This window comes from Carcharodon carcharias, chromosome 6, assembly GCF_017639515.1.
Source record: "Carcharodon carcharias isolate sCarCar2 chromosome 6, sCarCar2.pri, whole genome shotgun sequence".
NCBI lineage: Eukaryota > Metazoa > Chordata > Chondrichthyes > Lamniformes > Lamnidae > Carcharodon > Carcharodon carcharias.
The window spans coordinates 128,474,540-128,496,358 of NC_054472.1; the positions used below are offsets into that span (position 1 = coordinate 128,474,540).

A 21,819-nucleotide genomic window follows, 5' to 3' on the forward strand; every position below is an offset into this window, starting at 1 on the left:
GCATCATGACGTCATCACGCACTTTTGTAATTTTCGGTCAGTAGGCTTGCGCATGAGTTGGAGCCACGCCCGCCATCAATTATGAGGTCACTTAAGTCCATTAAAAAGGCAATTAAGGTAGATTTTACATTGCTCATGTGATTTCGCGATCATCGCACCAGCAAAATGGGCAAGCGGACAGCCAACAATTTGCTAAACCTCATTCAATGTCTGGATAAAAAGGGTCAACAGCATTGCCAGTATGAGTAGTAGGCAGTTTTGGAAGTAGTTTGATGCTGGTTGCATATTGGTACTTGGCAGCTTCAACTCTGTTCGGGGCTTCATTCTTAGCATTTCCAGGCTTCATTTCAGGACTTCTTGGTGTCTCCAAAGTCCCCAGAGGATTCAGACCATGTGGATTCTTCATATATCAGACAGCCCTGTTACCCTGGTAATGGGGATTGTGGTCTCCGCTGGTAGCACCTCCTCTGAGCAGGAAGAGAGGGACAGAAGGGAGAGGAGACCAGGTGTCCTAATGCAGCTTCCAAGTGAGGGACCTGTGGGAAGAGGTGGGCAGGTGGAAGGGGCCACAGAAGACGGCACTATTCTGCTGCTAGAATTTACAGGCGGCAATGCAGCTACCTCAACATGTCCGAGGTGCAATGCCGAAGGAGGCTCTGCCTCTGATGATTGGGCCTGAGATCAGCTCCGACTGTATGGATGGACACCCCCATGCCAGTGGCTCTGAAGGTCACAGTGGCCCTCAACTTCTGTGCTTCAACCTCTTTCCAGGGGGTCAGTGAGGGATCTGTGTGGAGTCTCCCAATCAGCTGTCCACAGTTGCATCAAGCTGGTAACAGAAGCTCTGTTCAGGCAGGTACTGACATTTATTCTTTACCATATGGATGAGGCTAGCCAGGCTGAGCGAGCTAGAGGCTTTGCAGTGATTACTGGGTTTCCCCGCGGCTAGGGTGCCATCGACTACACATGTGGCCATCACGGCGCCATTGGGTCAGCCCAGTGCCTTCGTCAGCAGGATGAGATTCCACTCCATGAACGTGCAGATAGTGTGTGACCACAGGATGCAGATTCTGCAAATCTGTGCAAGGTACCCTGGCAGCTCCCATGACGCTTACATCCTGAGACACTCTCAGGCGCCGAGGCTCTTCAGTGCTCCGGCCCGATTAGATGAATGGCTGCTGGGTGACAAGAACTATCCTTGAAAAGGTGGTTTATGAAACCTCTCCGCCAGTCAAGAACAGAGGCAGAGCAGCGTTACAATAGGAATCGTATCTTCACAAGGGAGGTGGTAGAGAGGACCATAGGTCTTCTCAAGAAGCACTTCTGATGCCTGGACCATTCAGGGTGAGCACTACAGTACCCCCCAGAGCAGGTGTCACTGATAGTGGTTGCAAGCTACGCTCTCCATTGGCAAGGGGGGACCCATTGGAGGAAGAGGATCTTGACGCAGCTCCACAGGCCACAGATGATGAATCCAGTAATGAGTCAGAAGAGGAGCACAGTGAGGAGAACGCTGAGGGTGTGGAGGCAGACCTCAGTAACCTCTAGGGAGTCAGGGACGCCTTGATGCAACGCTCCTTCAGCTAAACTGCCAAAGATCTGCTTCCACCTCATGCCAGGGCTGCTGCTTCCATCGCGGATGTCTGAAATGACCCTTTCATTTGCACCCAATGCCTGTGCAGTAAAGTATCGAGCCACTCACATCCAGCATTACACACTGGAGTATCCTGCACCAGAAAGAAAAGTGGTGAAGGATACTCAAGCCATCAGAACCAAAGCAAATTTAATGTTATTGTCACATTGAAAGCATAATGACATTACCGTTACTGGTGTTGATGTCCACACCAGTAGACATATAAACCAAACATAAATGAACAGAAAATCACCAATGAACTGTCTCTCTTGTGCTCATGGTGCCTTTAACTTACGTTTCAGAGTGCTACATCTTGGTGCCGCCCCACACCCCCCCACCCTCACTGACACTGGTATTGGAGACAGCCTGCTGACTCTGGTGTCTTGTTGGCCTTGATGACCTTGGCGGTCATCCTCTGGCCAGTGGAGCCTGTGCAGGCCTCACCTGAGAGCGAGCGGCCAGTGCCTTGGCTGGCATCTCCCCATTCATCACAGCCTCATCAGATGCTAGGTGGTCACTGGCGGAGGAACAGCTGCCATCATCCGGAGCGCCCTGAAAAGAGCCCACAGAGACAACAAACAGCTCATGCCCCAACATGAGGTCACTCTGGACCTCCTGCACACCATTGATAGACGGGTACCTAGCTAGGATACTGGGTGCCTCATCCATCTCCCATACTGGCACTGACCACCTGAGTTCATTGCCTGTGTGAGGGCTTGCAGGTCTGAGCGCGACCCCAGGAACTCCTGATTCTGTCCCTAGAGCTGCCATGAGAGTCGCCACTTTCTCAATGGAGGAGGCATTGCACTAGGCCATGAGGGTCAATGCAGTGCTGATGCTCCGCATGGACTCCTCCATAATGGAGACCATGGCTCGCAGACCCTCATGGATCTCCGCCAGATCCTCCTGCAAATCCCTCTGGACATCCAGCATCTGCTGCCTAATGGACGGCTCCAGAGGCTCATCATCTGCCTTCAATGAGCATCGTCCTGGTCCCACGCTGCCTCCACCTGCACCTCAGGCGAGTGTGAAGTGCCCTCACCAATGTGCACCAAAATTCTGGCTGCCGATCTAATGCCCACCAAGGTGTTGGTATCTGCTGGTGCCTGGTTCAGAGAGTGGATGTGATGCAGGTGCAAATGAAGCCCAGCAGTCCTCTGGCATCAGGGGTGGCCCTTCGGGGCCCAGAGAGCGAGTTTGTGCTGGCGAATCTAAGGGAGAGCAAGGACATGTCATTAGTTAAAGTCATCACACTGTCACTGTGCATGTCAGGCACCCTGGTGAGACAGTGGAGATCTGCATCATGGCCCCATCTTCCAATGATCAATGGGGACTCCAGGTTTGAGGCTCTCATCAATAAAGAGACTACACTAGAATGATTGCACAATCTGAAACTCTCACCTCTGTGCACTGCCCTCTTAACTTCACCTGGCACCCCCGCTTCTCCATGCCCGGTTGCACGTGGAACATGCCAGCTCTCTAGCTCTATGGTGTCCTGCTCGAATCTTGTGAGCAGCAGCAGATTGGATGGGCCTTTGCCTGTCCATGACCTGTATGATTGGTTATGCCTTGTCTTCCCTGAAAGGACAGAGGAGCATTGATTAGTCCACTCTCTACCTGCAGCCACACTGCAGCCTGGCCAACCCCAGCTGAGGAACACCCAGCAGGGCACATCAAAGTTGCGGCCCTCAAGCCACAAGGCACTCAGTCCAAGCAGCCAGGGCTCACCCCCTTGGCCAGCTCCAGCGTCATTGATAGTTGGCACTCAGACTCTAGCACCCCTGAGGTCCATGGGGGGTCGGCAATACCTTACCACTTCTGCATACTGAACCATGCCAATACAGTACTCATCCTTCCTGAGCACAGCCTCTTATGAACCTCTTATGGCATTGCACCCATGTGCACCGCACCACGTCAAGGCTGCTAATCAGTGCTGCAACCTCCTCCCATGCCCTCTTTGTGAGGGGCAGTGACCCCCTCCTCCCATCTCTGGGGACAAAGGTGTCCCTTCTGGCAGCCACCACCTCCAGGAGGACGGTGAAGCACTCATCCGAAAAGCAGGGGGCCGTGTGCCCACCCGAACTGCCCTCCTGCCTGGCGTCTCTAGCCACACTCAACTTCATAACTTGAATATTGAAAATGTAGAAGAGACATTCTTCCATGGCAGCCTTCATTGCTCGCTGTTTATAGCACAAACTCATGAATGGGCCTATCTCACCACTTTAACTACTGAAAAGTGCCCAGTCTACCTCAGATTACTCTGGAATGGTTAGGTGTCTCAAAAATTTGAGCAACAGGTAAAGCTAGCCATTCACGCTGCTACTATGTAGTAACAACACAAGTGGTATCCTGCATTAACAGGATGCTGCCATCAAGCCAAAATGATGTTCAGACTACCACGCAAATGAGTAATGTGGTGTATGAATTTCAGTGCCGTTGTGATGCCAGATATGTAGGCCATAGGTGCCATCGACTGGTGGATCGTATCAAACAGCACAATCTTTCAGTTGTTCACAATAGGAAAAGTACTGCCTATACTCAACCAGCCTGTGCTTGCAAAACTCAGAACAGTGTCCAACATTGGATGTGATTCCATAATTGGACAGCACTTACTAAACAATTGTAGTTGTACTAAGAATTACATTAACGAGTAATTTAAGATTATGAATCGGGCTCACCGTGTGGCTCACATACATATGCTAGAAGCTACATATATTCACACACAGGGCCCTATCCTTTGCAAACAGAAAGAACATGTCCATGTATTCTGCCTTTTTCAACTGAACAAAAGCTTTGGGGACAGCCATTCCCTGGTTCATTCCCCATGGCAATGCCTTAACCAATCAAAGTCAACTTGCTTTATTTGAAGTTAAACAAAGCTTGGCAGTTAACTGTTCCCTGGTGCATTCTCCATGGCAGCACTTCTACTATTCAGAGTCTACTTGCCAACCAGTCGGCACCCTCTTCTCAAGCAGCATTAATTGTTGTTCTCTTTGAGATTTGGTATTCATGTGATTCTGTCCTGATGAGTGCAAGACGAAAAGCTTTCACAGCATGGCTGGGATTTTCCGTGCCGTTGGCATCAGGCATGTTCATCAGATGTCAGGAACCTCATTGTAATACATAAGCATATCATTATAAGGCCAGCCCGCTGGACTTATACCCCCGTGCTGGATTGTCTGCGCAGCCGCCGACATGTTTCACAACGGCATATGTAAGGCATGCACTTGGCGAGCTGCACTTTGCTCAGGACTTCAAGGTTTGTTTGCCTATCTTGCTTCCGTCAGCACTCGCAGTCATGAGTGCCAGGCTTTACAGTCAGAATCACAGAATTTTAATGGTATGGAAGGAGGCCATTCGGCCCATCATGTCTGCACTGGCTCTCCAATGAGCATTATGACCTAGTGCCATTGCGCTGCCTTTTCCCTGTACCCCTGCACCTTGTTTCTACTCAAATAATCACCTAATGCCCTCTTGAATCCCTCGATTGAACCTGTCTCCACCATACTTCCAGGCAGTGCACTTCAGGTAGCACCACATCACTTTTAGGGGGGCTCATGGGCAGGTCCCTATCTACCAGATCAGCCATATGTGGGTGGCTTTTCAATGGCTGCTAGGACTTGCTTGGGGAAGGGGGTGAAGTGACCTCAGCCAGGGGAAGAGGCTGCAGGGTGAGAGCTGTACTGGGAATGGAGGGTTTCCCAGGGTATTTGTGGGGGTACATGTTGATCTGTGCAAATAGCCTCAAGATGGTGAGGGCTGAGGAGGCAGTCTCCAGAAGAGATGAGGCCAGATGGACATGAGGCTATGTGTGTGAGAATGAGTGGTGATATCCCTTGAGCTGGCAGTGAGTGGGATGCCAGTGAATGTGTGATGGGCTTGAGTGTGTGAATTTAGAGCGATGAGATGGTTACCATACCCTGGCTGCATGGATGAGATCATTCATCCTCTATGTGCATTGATGGCCAGCCTCTTCAGTGCAGCATTGGCACTGATCACCACTGCCTTCACCTACCAAGCTGGAGTGATAATGTTGCTGCCCCTCCTGCAGCCAGTGCGGGTATAGAGGATATCATAGCAGGCTTCCACAGCATCCAAAAGGCCCTCAAGGGCTGCAGTCTTCTTGCCTTTCGGGGTCATGTCTTCTTTGCTGCAGTCCTGGGCTGGAAACACTGAGCGCGACTGTACTTTTAAATGTGGTGTCTGGCATGATGAAACGGCGAGGTGACAGCAAAACAGGTGAATTGGAGCCTGACCGCCATCGAAACAGCATGTATTCCGGAAATGCATAATTAATGTGGCAGGTTTGGGACAATAGGGCATGAAAACCGCCATTGCGGCCGATGGCTTACCCACCTGCTACCACACTTAATGCAAATCTGGGACGATTCCATTCTGTGTCCCTTTATTCAGAGTCACTGGTTTATGTACCTCTGGGAAAATCCTTCTAGTTGCTGCTTTTTCAAGGATGAGAAGCCAAAATTGATGTAGAGTTTTCCCATTTCTCAGTCCTCCAAAACTAGGAGCTCTACTGTGCCCCATCATCAGAACTTGAATATCACTCTTGTGTCTCAGAAGGAAATCTGGACAAACAGCTGAAATTGAGATAAAAACAAAAAAACTGCGGATGCTGGAAATCCAAAACAAAAACAGAATTACCTGGAAAAACTCAGCAGGTCTGGCAGCATCGGCGGAGAAGAAAAGAGTTGACGTTTCGAGTCCTCATGACCCTTCGACAGAACTTGAGTTCGAGTCCAGGAAAGAGCTGAAATATAAGCTGGTTTAAGGTGTGTGTGTGGGGGGCGGAGAGATAGAGAGACAGAGAGGTGGAGGGGGTTGGTGTGGTTGTAGCGACAAACAAGCAGTGATAGAAGCAGATCATCAAAAGATGTCAACAACAATAGTACAATAGAACACATAGGTGTTAAAGTTAAAGTTGGTGATATTATCTAAACGAATGTGCTAATTAAGAATGGATGGTAGGGCACTCGAGGTATAGCTCTAGTGGGTTTTTTTTTTTATTTTATATAATGGAAATAGGTGGGAAAAGGAAAATCTTTATAATTTATTGGGAAAAAAAAAGAAGGGGGAAACAGAAAGGGGGTGGGGATGGGGGAGGGGACTCACGACCTAAAGTTGTTGAATTCAATATTCAGTCCGGAAGGCTGTAAAGTCCCTAGTCGGAAGATGAGGTGTTGTTCCTCCAGTTTGCGTTGGGCTTCACTGGAACAATGCAGCAAGCCAAGGACAGACATGTGGGCAAGAGAGCAGGGTGGAGTGTTAAAATGGCAAGCGACAGGGAGGTTTGGGTCATTCTTGCGGACAGACCGCAGGTGTTCTGCAAAGCGGTCGCCCAGTTTACGTTTGGTCTCTCCAATGTAGAGGAGACCACATTGGGAGCAACGAATGCAGTAGACTAAGTTGGGGGAAATGCAAGTGAAATGCTGCTTCACTTGAAAGGAGTGTTTGGGTCCTTGGACGGTGAGGAGAGAGGAAGTGAAGGGGCAGGTGTTGCATCTTTTGCGTGGGCAAGGGGTTGTGCCATAGGAGGGGGTTGAGGAGTAGGGGGTGATGGAGGAGTGGACCAGGGTGTCCCGGAGGGAGCGATCCCTACGGAATGCCGATAAGGGGGGTGAAGGGAAGATGTGTTTGGTAGTGGCATCATGCTGGAGTTGGCGGAAATGGCGGAGGATGATCCTTTGAATGCGGAGGCTGGTGGGGTGATAAGTGAGGACAAGGGGGACCCTATCATGTTTCTGGGAGGGAGGAGAAGGAGTGAGGGCGGATGCGCGGGAGATGGGCCGGACACGGTTGAGGGCCCTGTCAACGACCGTGGGTGGAAAACCTCGGTTAAGGAAGAAGGAGGACATGTCAGAGGAACTGTTTTTGAATGTAGCATCATCAGAACAGATGCGACGGAGGCGAAGGAACTGAGAGAATGGGATGGAGTCCTTACAGGAAGTGGGGTGTGAGGAGCTGTAGTCGAGATAGCTGTGGGTGTCGGTGGGTTTGTAATGGATATTGGTGGACAGTCTATCACCAGAGATTGAGACAGAGAGGTCAAGGAAGGGAAGGGAAGTGTCAGAGATGGACCACGTGAAAATGATGGAGGGGTGGAGATTGGAAGCAAAATTAATAAATTTTTCCAAGTCCTGACGAGAGCATGAAGCAGCACCGAAATAATCATCGATGTACCGGAGAAAGAGTTGTGGAAGGGGGCCAGAGTAGGACTGCAACAAGGAATGTTCCACATACCCCATAAAGAGACAGGCATAGCTGGGGCCCATGCGGGTACCCATAGCCACACCTTTTATTTGGAGGAAGTGAGAGGAGTTGAAGGAGAAATTGTTCAGCGTGAGAACAAGTTCAGCCAGACGGAGGAGAGTAGTGGTGGATGGGGATTGTTCGGGCCTCTGTTCGAGGAAGAAGCTAAGGGCCCTCAGACCATCCTGGTGGGGGATGGAGGTGTAGAGGGATTGGACGTCCATGGTGAAGAGGAAGCGGTAGGGGCCAGGGAACTGGAAATTGTTGATGTGACGTAAGGTGTCAGAGGAATCACGGATGTAGGTGGGAAGGGACTGGACAAGGGGAGAGAGAAGGGAGTCAAGATAACGAGAAATGAGTTCTGTGGGGCAGGAGCAAGCTGAGACAATCGGTCTACCGGGGCAGTTCTGTTTGTGGATTTTGGGTAGGAGATAGAAGCGGGCCGTCCGAGGTTGGGCAACTATCAGGTTGGAAGCTGTGGGAGGGAGATCCCCAGAGGAGATGAGGTCAGTGACAGTCCTGGAAACAATGGCTTGATGTTCAGTGGTGGGGTCATGGTCCAGGGAGAGGTAGGAGGAAGTGTCTGCGAGTTGACGCTCAGCCTCCGCGTGGTAGAGGTCAGTGCGCCAGACAACAACAGCACCACCCTTGTCAGCGGGTTTGATGACAATGTCAGGGTTGGACCTGAGAGAATGGAGTGCAGTAAGTTCAGAGAGAGACAGGTTAGAATGGGTGAGAGGAGCAGAGTTCAACGGATCCTTTTACCCATCTTCAATATTCTCCCTCCACCTGGACCCCTCCCTCTGGATTCTTACCTTCTCTCGATCTTTTCATTGAGAACTGTCGACGCGACATTAGTCGTCTCAATTTCTCTGCTCCTCTCACCCATTCTAACCTGTCTCTCTCTGAACTTACTGCACTCCATTCTCTCAGGTCCAACCCTGACATTGTCATCAAACCCGCTGACAAGGGTGGTGCTGTTGTTGTCTGGCGCACTGACCTCTACCACGCGGAGGCTGAGCGTCAACTCGCAGACACTTCCTCCTACCTCTCCCTGGACCATGACCCCACCACTGAACATCAAGCCATTGTTTCCAGGACTGTCACTGACCTCATCTCCTCTGGGGATCTCCCTCCCACAGCTTCCAACCTGATAGTTGCCCAACCTCGGACGGCCCGCTTCTATCTCCTACCCAAAATCCACAAACAGAACTGCCCCGGTAGACCGATCGTCTCAGCTTGCTCCTGCCCCACAGAACTCATTTCTCGTTATCTTGACTCCCTTCTCTCTCCCCTTGTCCAGTCCCTTCCCACCTACATCCGTGATTCCTCTGACACCTTACGTCACATCAACAATTTCCAGTTCCCTGGCCCCTACCGCTTCCTCTTCACCATGGACGTCCAATCCCTCTACACCTCCATCCCCCACCAGGATGGTCTGAGGGCCCTTAGCTTCTTCCTCGAACAGAGGCCCGAACAATCCCCATCCACCACTACTCTCCTCCGTCTGGCTGAACTTGTTCTCACGCTGAACAATTTCTCCTTCAACTCCTCTCACTTCCTCCAAATAAAAGGTGTGGCTATGGGTACCCGCATGGGCCCCAGCTATGCCTGTCTCTTTATGGGGTATGTGGAACATTCCTTGTTGCAGTCCTACTCCGGCCCCCTTCCACAACTCTTTCTCCGGTACATCGATGATTATTTCGGTGCTGCTTCATGCTCTCGTCAGGACTTGGAAAAATTTATTAATTTTGCTTCCAATCTCCACCCCTCCATCATTTTCACGTGGTCCATCTCTGACACTTCCCTTCCCTTCCTTGACCTCTCTGTCTCAATCTCTGGTGATAGACTGTCCACCAATATCCATTACAAACCCACCGACACCCACAGCTATCTCGACTACAGCTCCTCACACCCCACTTCCTGTAAGGACTCCATCCCATTCTCTCAGTTCCTTCGCCTCCGTCGCATCTGTTCCGATGATGCTACATTCAAAAACAGTTCCTCTGACATGTCCTCCTTCTTCCTTAACCGAGGTTTTCCACCCACGGTCGTTGACAGGGCCCTCAACCGTGTCCGGCCCATCTCCCACGCATCCGCCCTCACTCCTTCTCCTCCCTCCCAGAAACATGATAGGGTCCCCCTTGTCCTCACTTATCACCCCACCAGCCTCCGCATTCAAAGGATCATCCTCCGCCATTTCCGCCAACTCCAGCATGATGCCACTACCAAACACATCTTCCCTTCACCCCCCTTATCGGCATTCCGTAGGGATCGCTCCCTCCGGGACACCCTGGTCCACTCCTCCATCACCCCCTACTCCTCAACCCCCTCCTATGGCACAACCCCTTGCCCACGCAAAAGATGCAACACCTGCCCCTTCACTTCCTCTCTCCTCACCGTCCAAGGACCCAAACACTCCTTTCAAGTGAAGCAGCATTTCACTTGCATTTCCCCCAACTTAGTCTACTGCATTCGTTGCTCCCAATGTGGTCTCCTCTACATTGGAGAGACCAAACGTAAACTGGGCGACCGCTTTGCAGAACACCTGCAGTCTGTCCGCAAGAATGACCCAAACCTCCCTGTCGCTTGCCATTTTAACACTCCACCCTGCTCTCTTGCCCACATGTCTGTCCTTGGCTTGCTGCATTGTTCCAGTGAAGCCCAACGCAAACTGGAGGAACAACACCTCATCTTCCGACTAGGGACTTTACAGCCTTCCGGACTGAATATTGAATTCAACAACTTTAGGTCGTGAGTCCCCTCCCCCATCCCCACCCCCTTTCTGTTTCCCCCTTCTTTTTTTTTCCCAATAAATTATAAAGATTTTCCTTTTCCCACCTATTTCCATTATATAAAATAAAAAAAAACCCACTAGAGCTATACCTTGAGTGCCCTACCATCCATTCTTAATTAGCACATTCGTTTAGATAATATCACCAACTTTAACTTTAACACCTATGTGTTCTATTGTACTATTGTTGTTGACATCTTTTGATGATCTGCTTCTATCACTGCTTGTTTGTCGCTACAACCACACCAACCCCCTCCACCTCTCTGTCTCTCTATCTCTCCGCCCCCCACACACACACCTTAAACCAGCTTATATTTCAGCTCTTTCCTGGACTCGAACTCAAGTTCTGTCGAAGGGTCATGAGGACTCGAAACGTCAACTCTTTTCTTCTCCGCCGATGCTGCCAGACCTGCTGAGTTTTTCCAGGTAATTCTGTTTCAGCTGAAATTGAGGTCTGACCAGACCATTGTTTGGGCTTCCCGTAACATTGTCCATCTTGTACAGCACTAATTGGGTGAATTTGTCAAGATCTCTTATTCTTCTTCTTTTGGCTTCTCCCATTTTACCTGAGGTCGCCACAATGCTGGTTAATCACCCTTCACCATCTCCTCCTGTTAGTCACCCATTCCTCTTCCAATCCTGCTGCGTATAATTCTTTCAACACCACAAGTTTCTATCTGTTCTTCCTGGCAGTCCCATCTCCAACACGCACCTCACCACATCTCTTCTCCCTTTCTGCAACAGATGACCATAACATTTCAATCTATTCTCAGCTACTTTCTTTGCTCTTAAAATCTTCACTGACCCCCTGATGTACTGATTGCTGAATTTGTCCTTTCTCATCACCCCACACATCCACAGCTCATTAGTATCCAGTTGTTGATCCTCTCTTCTTGATGTTGCCCAAGTTTCCGCATTATATAACAAGGCTGATCTCAACTGCCTTGTAGATACTTCCTTTCAGTTTCAGCGATATGTTTCTATTACACAACACTCCACTGCACTTCTTCCAATTACCCCAACCAGAACTAATCTGTTGGTTAATTTCCATGTCTATACTTACACTTCCTGCCACAACCGTTCAGTTACTTCACTGCTTCTCCCTGTCAGGCTACCAATATTTAAACTGGCAATTGTGAGTTTGGTCATCTTTTCACTTTTCTATTGGGCTTTCTTCTTTAGCCATCCTACTGGATGATAACCCTTGTCCATTTTAAACAAAATTTGAGCAGGGACCCTGCCTGTTGCTTGCAGCATAAGCCCTAACATGGGTGCCATTTCCATTCATATCAACCATCATTTGGATTTGGCAAGTGGCTGTACAGCCAGATGTCCTTTCTGCCAATAACCCTCCCCATTTATCTGGGCTTGGGACTGGCAACGACATGCTGACTTGCCTGCACAGCGGCTGGGTTGAATTTGTCACACTGTTTGTGAAATGCATTTCATATATATACACAGTATTGTAGCATTGTCAGTTTGATACCAATTGTTGAATATGGCAAAAATCTCAACTTCAAAAGAACTATAACTTGAGGGAATTTGCTTCAATTCAGCTGTTCTTCTAAGTTCTAGTATGCGCTCGGACAAAATACTCTGTTTCATTCTTTATGAATTGAGTTATGGTGGCATAGTGATATTGTCACTGGTCTGGTAGTCCAGAGACCCAGGGTAATGCTCTGGGGATCTTGGTTTGAATCCCTCCATGGCAGATGGTAGAGTTTGAATTCAATAAAAATTTGGAATTAAAAGCCTAATGGTGACCATGAAACTACTGTTGATTGTCATAAAAACCCATCTGGTTCTCAAATTTTCTTCCCTGAAGGACATTAGCTGTTCTCATCTTGTCTGGCCTACATCTGGTCCAGATCCGCAGTAAAATGGTTGACTCTTAAATGCCCTCTGAAATGGTCTAGCAAGCCACTCAGCTGTAGAAACCACTAAAAGGTCAATAAAAAGGAATGAAACTGGACCACCTGACATCGGCCTAGGCACCAGAATCGACAACGGCAAGCTCAGCCCTGTCCACCCTGCAACGTCCCCCTTTCTAACATCTGGGTGCTTGTACCAAAATTGGGAGAGCTGTCCCACAGCCTAGTTAAGCAACAGCCTGACATAGCCATTCTCACGGAATCTTATTTTACAGACAATGTTCCAGTCACCACCATCACCATCCCTGGGTATGTCCTGCCCCCACAGACAGCACAGATTCAGCAGAGGTGGCGGCACAGTCGGGAACGAGTTGCACTGGGAGTACTCAACATTGACTCTGGCCCCCATGAAGTCTCATGGCATCAGGTCAAACATGGGCAAGAAAACTTCCTCCTGGTTACCATGTGCCGACCGCCCTCAGCTCTCGAATCAGTACTCCATGTTGAACACTTCTTGGAGGAGGAATCACTGAGGGTGCCAAGGGCGCAGAATGTACTCTAGGTGGGGAACATCAATGTCTATCACCTAGAGTGGCTTGGTAGCACCACAGACCAAGCTGGCCGAATCCTAAAGAACATAACTGCTAGATTGGGTCTGTGGCTGGTGGTGAGGGAACCAACAAGAGGGAAAAACATACTTGACCTCATCCTCACCAACCTGCCTGCTGCAGATGCATCTGTCCATGATAGTATCGGTAGGAGCGACCACCGCACAGTGCTTGTGAAGACAAAATCCTGTCTTCACTTCGAGGATACATTCCATCATGTTGTATGGTACTACCACCGTGCTAAATGGGATAGATTTCGAACTGATCTAGCAACTCGAGACTGGGCATCCATGAGGCGCTGTGGGCCATCAACAGCAGCAGAATTGTACTCAACACAATCTGTAACCTCATGGCCTGACACACTCCCCACTCTACCATTACCGCCAAGCCAGGGGATCAACCCTCGTCCATTGAAGAGTGTAGGAGGGAATGCTAGGAGTAGCACCAGGCATACCTAAAAATGAGGTGTCAACCTGGTGAAGCTACAATACAGGGCTACTTGCGTGCCAAACAGCATAAGCAGCGAGTGTATAGACAGAGCTAAACGATTCCACAGCCAACAGATCAGATCTAAGTTCTGCAAGTCTGCCACATCCAATTGTGAAAGGTGGTGGACAATTAAACAATTCACTGGAGGAGGCGGCTCCACAAATATCCCCATCCTCAATGATGGGGGAGCCCAGAACATCAGTGCAAAATATAAGGCTGAATCATTCGCAACAATCTTCAGCCAGAAGTGCTGAGTGGATGATCTATCTTGGCCTCCTTCAGAGGTCCCTAGAATCACAGGTGTCAGTCTTCAGTCAGTTCAATTCACTCCACAGGATATCAAGAAACGGCTGAAGGCACTGAATACTGCAAAGGCTATGGGCCCTGACAGTATTCCGGCAATCGTCCTAAAGATTTGGACCCCAGAACTTGGCGCAACCCTGTTCAGCTGTACCGCTACAGCATTGGCATCTACCCGACAATGTGAAAAATTACCCAGGCATGTCCTGTACACAAAATGCAGGACAAATCCAACAAGGCCTACTACAGCCCCATCAGTCTACTCTCCATCATCAGGCAAAGTGATGGAAGAGATCATCAACAGTTCCATTGCGCAGCACTTGCTTAGCAATAACCTGCTCACTGGCGCTCAGTTTGGGTTCCGCCAGGGTTACTCAGCTTCTGACCTCATTACAGCCTTGGTTCAAATATGGACAAAAGAGCTGAACTCCAGAGGTGAGGCGAGAGTGACTGCCCTTGACATCGTGGCAGCATTTGACCAAGTGTGGCATCAAGGTGCCCCAGCAAAACTGGATTCAATGGGAACCGGGGGGAAAACTCTGTGTTGGTTGGAGTTATACCTGGCACAAAGGAAGATGGTAAAAGCAAAATATTGCGGATGCTGGAAATCTGATACAAAAATAAAAATTGCTGGAAAAACTCAGCAGTTCTGACAGCATCTGTGGAGAGGAAGACAGACTTAACGTTTCAAGTCCATTTGACTCTTCATCAGATCTTATTGAGTCATAGAGTTATACAGCACAAAAACAGGCCCTTCGGCCCACTGTGTCCATGCCAGCCATCAAGCACCTATCTATTCTACTCCCATTTTCCAGCACTTGGCCCATAGCCCTGTATGCTATGACGTTTCAAGTGCTCATCTAAATACTTCTTAAATGTTGTGAGGGTTGCTGTCTCTACCATCCCCTCAGGCAGTGCATTCCAGATTTCAACCACCCTCTGGGTGAAAAAGCTTTTCCTCAAATCCCCTCTAAACCTCCTGCCCTTTATCTTAAATCTATGTCTCCTGGTTATTGACACCTCCGCTAAGGGAAAAAGTTTCTTCCTATCTACCCTATGATAATGATGACACAAAATTTTAAGACGTTTACTGTCACAATATATGAAAAGCACTTCTAACTAAACACTATCTTTGTGGGCAATTTATACTTTAAACCACAGAATGGAATATCACCACCCCACCCCACCCCAACTTCTTATTTTTAGCACCATTGAAAAACACACTTCACAGTTATAGGTTACACTCTGTTCTTTATGTAGACATTCTGTTCTCCTGAAAACAGTCCGAAGTGATTCTTAGCTCCCAAGGGTTTACATCTGTTCCTTTCCTTTCTCAGCCTGGTAACTTCTAACTCCAGAATTGTCCTTCATGGTAAGAGTATTACTGGAGATCTTCATCAATCCTTGATTGCACAAGATGGTTGTGGTTGTTGGCGGTCAATCATTTCAGTTGCAGGACATCATTGCAGGAGTTCCTCAGGGTAGTGTCCGAGGCCTAACCATCTTCAGCTACTTCATCAATGACCTTCCTTCCATGATTAGGTCAGAAGCGGGGAAGTTTGCTGATGATTACACAATTTTCAGCACCATTCGCAACCCCTCAGATGCTGCAGCAGTCCATGTCCACATGCAGCAAGATCTGGACAATATCCAGGCTTGGGCTGATAAGTGGCAGGTAACATTCACGCCACACAAGTGCCAGGCAATGACCAGGTCCAACAAGAGAGAATCTAACCATCCCCTTTGACATTCAGTGGCATTACCATCACTGAATCCCCCACTATCAATATCTTAGGGCTTACCATTGACCAGAAGCTGAACAGAACTAGCCATATCAATTCTGTGGCTACAAGAGCAGGTCAGAGTCTAGGAATCCTTGGGCGAGTAACTTACCTCCTGATTCCCCAAAGCCTGCCCATAGTCTACAAGGCACAAGTCAGGAGTGTGATGGAATACTCTCCACTTGCTTGGATGAGTGCAGCTCCAACAACACTCAAAAAGTTTGACACCATCCAGGACAAAGCAGCCTACTTGTTTAGCACCCCTTCCACAAACATTCACTCTCTCCACGACGAATAGTGGCAGCAGTGTGTACCATCTACAAGATGCACTGCAGAAAACTCACCAAAGCTCCTTGGGCAGCATCTTCCAAACACACAACCACTAACATCTAGAAGGACAAGGGCAGCAGACACATGGGAGCACCACCGCCTGGAAGTTCCCATCCAAGCCACTCACCACCCTGACTTGGAAATATATCACCATAACTTCACTATCGTTAAGATATCCTTAAAAAAGGCAGTTGAATGATTGTGCAGGTTTTTTCATTACATTTCACTTTATGTCAGGTTTTTTCATTACATTTCACTTTATGTCCAATAATATTTCTACTTTCATTTCTGCTTTCATTTCTGTTTTATGGAAAATAAATATTAGCTGCTTTAGCCTGTAAATCCTTGTCTGTGTTTAATAATAGTAATTCCCAATTGACTGAGATATGCAGTGGGAGTCAGCATTTTATTCAGTAAGCACATTGCTGCAAGTAGGATAATTGTTAATTATCAAGTTGCATGCTTCTGCTGAAGGCAGTTTACTGAAAGGCACAGTCTCTGGATCAGAGCTGACATTGTTTATCAGAACTGCTATGAAACCATAAATAACAAAGGTTTGATTAAAAATCCTGCATTACAATCGTTCAACTGCCTTTTTTAAGGATATCTTTAGATTAATAAAGTTTTATGTGAATGGACATTCTGCCTGCTTTCATTATTTTGCATCACATACAATATCATATAGTTCTGCCACTGGGTAATTTTTTTAAATTCTTTCACGGGATGTGGGTGTCATTGGGTATGCCAGCATTTATTGCCCATCTCTAATTGCCCTTGAAAAGGTGATGGTGAGCTGCCTTCTTGAACCGCTGCAGACCCTGTAGTGTAGGTACACCCACAGCACTGTTAGGGAAGGAGTTCCAGGATTTTGACCCAACAATAGTGAAGGAATGGTGATATATTACCTTTAGATATAGGATCATAGAATGATTATAGCACAGCCTGTCGTGTCCATGCTGGCTCTTGGCAAGAACAACTCAGCTAGCCCCACCCCACTCCCACCCTTTCTTTATAGCCCTGCAATATTTTTTCTCTTCAAGTGACTATCCAATTCCCTGCTGAAAGCCCCAATAGTATCTGCCTTCACCATGCTGTCAGGTAGTGCATTCCAAATCTTAACCAATCTCTGAGTAAAAAAGATTCTCCTCATGTTGCTATTGTTTCTTTTGCCAATCACCTTAAATCAATGTCCTTTGGTTCTTGCCCTCTGCTAGTGGGAACAGTTGCTGTCTATCTACTCTCTCTAAATCCCTCATGACTTTGAACACTCTGATCAAATCTCCTCTTAACCACCTTTTCTCTTAAGGAAATTAACTTCAGTAGTTTGTTCAATCCATCCATGTAACTGAAATCACTCATCCCTGGAACAATTCTTGTAAATCTGTACTGGACCCTCACTAAAACCTTGACATCCTCCCTAAAATGCAACGTCCAGAATTGCAAACAATACTCCAGTTGAGGCTGAACCAGTATTGTATAAAGGTTCATCATAACTTCCTTGCTTTTGTACATTATGCTTCTATTTATAAAGCTCAGGATTTCGTATGCCTTATTAACCGCTTGAGTCCTGCACTCAAGTCTAGGTTGTTTATGGGGAGACAGTGGTATAGTGGTCATGTCACTGGGCTAGTAATCCAGATGCCCAGACAAATGCTCTGGGGACATAAGTTCAAATCTTGCCATGGCAGCTGGTGGAATTTCATTCAATTAATTTTAAAAATCTGGAATATAAAAGATAGTGTCAGTAATAGTGACCATGAAACCTTTGTTAATTGTTGTAAAAACCTATCTGGTTCAGCAATGTCCTTTAAGGAAGGAAATCTTCCTTCCTTCAGTAGCAGGAAATCTGCCATCCTTATCTGGTCTAGCCTACATGTGACTCCAGACCCACAGTAATGTTGACTCTTTAACTGCCCTCTGAAATGGCCTAGCAAGCTACTCAGTTCAAGGGCAATTAGGGATGGGCACCAAATGCTATCCTTGCCAGAGACCTCCACATCCCATGAAATACTAAATTAATATATATCAAGAAATGCAATGGTCCTCCTACCGAACCTTCCTTCAGTAGAAAAAAACAACTGTTCACCACTTTCTTTCCTGTCACTCAGCCAAGTTCATATCTATGCTGCCCTTTTCTCTTAAGCCTCATAGGCTTCAACTTTGCTAGCAGGTCTATTATGCGGCATTTTATCAAATGCCTTTTGAAAGTCCATATGCACCTCATCAACCACATCACCCTCATCAACCATCTCTGTTACCTCATCAAAAAACTCAAATCACCCTAGTTAAACAATATTTTCCTTTAACAAACCCATGCTGGCTTTCCCTAATTAATCCCCACTTGGAGAGGGCAAACAAAGCAAGGGAATACTCAATAAATGGGAAGTTACTGAGAGGGCTGAGGAAGTGAGACATCTTGGAGTGCATGTCTACAGGTTCTTGAAGGTAGCAGGACAGGTGGATAAGGTGGTCAAGAAAGCATATGGAATACTTTCCTTTATTGGGCAAGGTATTGAATACAAAAACGGGGATGTAATGATGGAACTGTATAAAATGCTGGTTAGGCCACAGCTGGAACCTTGTGTACAGTTCGAAGGACATAATTTCTCTGGAGAGAGTGCAGAGGAGATATACAAGAATGTTTCCAGAGCTTGAAAATTGCAGCTGTGAGAAGAGATTGGGATAGGCCAGGGTTGTTTTCCGTAGAACAGTGGAGGCTAAAAGGTAACTTAATTGAGGTGTACAAAATTATGAGGAGTCTAGATAGGGTAGATCAGAAAGACTTGTTTCCCCTAGCTGAGGGGTCAATTACCGGGGGCATAGATTTAAGGTGATTGCTAGAAGGATTAGAGCGGACAGACTTTCACTAAAGGGTGGTGGACGTCTGGAATTCACTGCCTAAATTGGTGGTTGAGGCTGAAACGTTCAACTCATTTAAAAGGTACCTAGATCTACATCTAAAGTGCTGTAACCTGCAAGGCTACGGACCGGGTGCTGGAAAGTGGGATTAAAATGAGCAGCTAGTTTCTTTTACAAAAACAGAATTACCTGGAAAAACTCAGCAGGTCTGGCAGCATCGGCGGAGAAGAAAAGAGTTGACGTTTCGAGTCCTCATGACCCTTCAGCAGAACTCATTGAATTCTGTTTTTGTTTTGGATTTCCAGCATCCGCAGTTTTTTGTTTTTATCAGCTAGTTTCTTTTTCCTCTTTGCCAGCGTAGACACGATGGGCTGAATGGCCTCTTTCTGCACTGTAACTTTTCTATGGTTGTCTAGGTGACTGTTAATCTTTATCCAGCTTATCATCGTTAAAAACGTTCCCACTGCCAAGGTGAAACTGACTGTCTCGTAGTTGCTGGGTTTATCTTTCTTACACTCTTCTATGGATTTTATAAGATCAGCCATGATCTTCTTGAGTGGCAGAGCAGGTTCAAGGGCTAAATGGTCTACTTCTCCTATTTCTTAAGTTCTTATGTGGTAACATTTGCAATTCTCCAGTCCTCTGGCACCACGCCTGTATTTAAGGAGAATTGAAAGAATATGACCAGTACCTCTGCATTTTCAAACTCACTTCCCTCTGAATCCTCAGATGCATCCCATCCAGTCCTGGTGACTTACCAACTTTAAGAACAGCAAACCATTTCTGAAAAAATCCATTATTAATTAACGACCAACATCTGTATATCAGAGCTGATTTCGTCTTCTTGAAATTGTTTTATTCTTACAGCGCTGTCAATAAGAAGTGGCAAGATAAAGCAGAAATACTGACAATGCTGGAAAAACAGGTCAAACAGATGAAAGAAACCTTTGATGCCAAGGAAAAAAAACTTGTTGAGGAGCGAGACAAAGCTTTGCAAGCTCAGAAGTAAGTTTTGACAACTATAAAATCTTTCATAAGTCTAGTTATTGTATTTGCTATTCAAGTGATGCCATGTTTTGTACAAAAGAAGTTGTAAACAATTGACCACCAGACTTTTAATCATCATTTTCTTGCATTTGTATTATAGCCCCACTTGTATGGCCCAAAACCTTCTTTTCCATTGCAACTGCTGCCCTATTCTATGACTTGGCAGCAAAGTTTGCTTTACAATTACTCATCGGTCATTTTCCTTGACCCAGTTAAATTAGCAATTTATTTTGTTTTATAATTTTTTTATTTGTAATATATTTTATTTGTAATATATATTATATTAAATAACTGATTCTTCTGCTCAACTATTGAGTTTCTGAAATGCTCCCACATTTTAACTCAACAGGAACCTCATGGATTAGTCCTGATATCTTTGTTCCTAGCATTTGTTAGTGATCTTGATTGAAAGAGCACAAAAACAAAAGTAGTTTTGTAGAACAGTTGTGTAATCAGTTGTCTTTATTCTTTCTTTTGCACTCTCTCATATTTTGTTTTAAATTTGAGCCTTACCTACAATTTGTTCTGTAGCGTTTCTTCAACTAAACTGCTAGAAACTAAAATAATATATGAATACAGCTATCCCTTATATAGCACTCCTAAAAAAAAAATGACGTGTTAAATGAAAATAATTTTCCCATATGAAAACATGTAATAAGGGTGAGTACGTTCCTGTCCTGTAACTTTTACATTAAAGACCTATTGGGTGCTTTGAATTAACTGGCCCAAAAATCCTCTTACTGACTCTTAATTTACAGTATTAACTCTTTCAACTTGCCTGTTGCTTGCTACTTCCCACCTCAGCTCACCACCTCACTGTTTCCCTCCCACTTGCCACCTCCCTCTATTGCTGCTCGCATTCATGGCTTCCTCACTGTGAACGAGGGCTTGGGATAGGTTTAGTGAGTGGGAGGGGGCGAGCAAGTGGGAAGGAGAGAGCACAAGGGTTGGTCAGCGGAGGGTTGGGGAGAGCTTACAAGTGGGAAGATTGGCGAGCGGGAGGGCTGGGGAGGGAAGTGGCGAGCAAGAGGATCAACGAACACAAGGGTCAGAGTGTGGAAGTGGTGGGGAGGGGCAGGTAGCAGCAGTGGGCAGCAGAGTTAGTGAGTGGTGGCGCAGGCAACAACAGCAAACAGGAGGAGCAGGGAAGAAGGCAGCGAGTGGGAGGGTTGGCAACCAGCAGCGAGTGGGAGGTTCGGGGAGTGGCGGTGAGCGGGAGAGGCAGCAAGTGGCAATTTGTTTTTAAGAAGAATGAGCGTGCTCAGTAACCGCGTTAAAATGAAAGTGAAGACAACGCAGTTGGGGATACATGCCTAATTTACCAACCATGCTAAAATGAAAACAAGCTATTAGAATGCACTTTAGAAGAGGGACATCTGTACAACTAGCCAAATGGTACAGATGAATTTTAGGAAATTGAGGTTTGCTGCACAATTCAAATGCAATCCACAGCATTAGTTATGGGCAAGAATATTCAAATCCAGGAAGAACCCGAGACCTTCAAATATAAAAAAAACTTTAATGGCGTTGCTGAAAGGCACAGAAGACACTCCAGTGTATCTTTTTTGAAATTTTGTTTAAACTCATATTTTGAACATTAGTAAAGCTAGTAATCCCAAAAAAAATCAAAATAATTTAAATTAAATTTTTTTCAGCAAGCATTGGCTGTGATGTGGGGAAATGTAACACAATGTCACCAACTGGCCAGGTTGTGCAATTACAGAGTGATGAGTTCAGTAATTTTCCTTTTCAATTTAGAAGAACAGATTTATAATAGAAAAAGTTGACTCAAATTTATGACGATCAGATAGACAGCAGGAAGTAGGATTTTATACACAGGAGG

At 46.7% G+C, this 21,819-nt stretch overlaps 1 protein-coding gene across 7 annotated transcripts in view; it reads left to right on the forward strand.

Moving 5' to 3' along the window:
• Positions 1 to 21,819, forward strand: part of lrrcc1 (leucine rich repeat and coiled-coil centrosomal protein 1) — a 231,029-nt gene that overhangs the window by 196,645 nt on the left and 12,565 nt on the right. For all 7 annotated transcript variants that reach the window (XR_005943299.1, XM_041189511.1, XM_041189512.1 and 4 more), the window contains one exon: positions 19,797 to 19,934. Coding sequence is in view for 6 of the 7 variants with exons in the window: in XM_041189511.1 (XP_041045445.1) it covers positions 19,797 to 19,934 (138 nt within the window). In the remaining variant the exon portion in view is untranslated. The remainder of the gene's footprint in view (positions 1 to 19,796; positions 19,935 to 21,819) is intronic.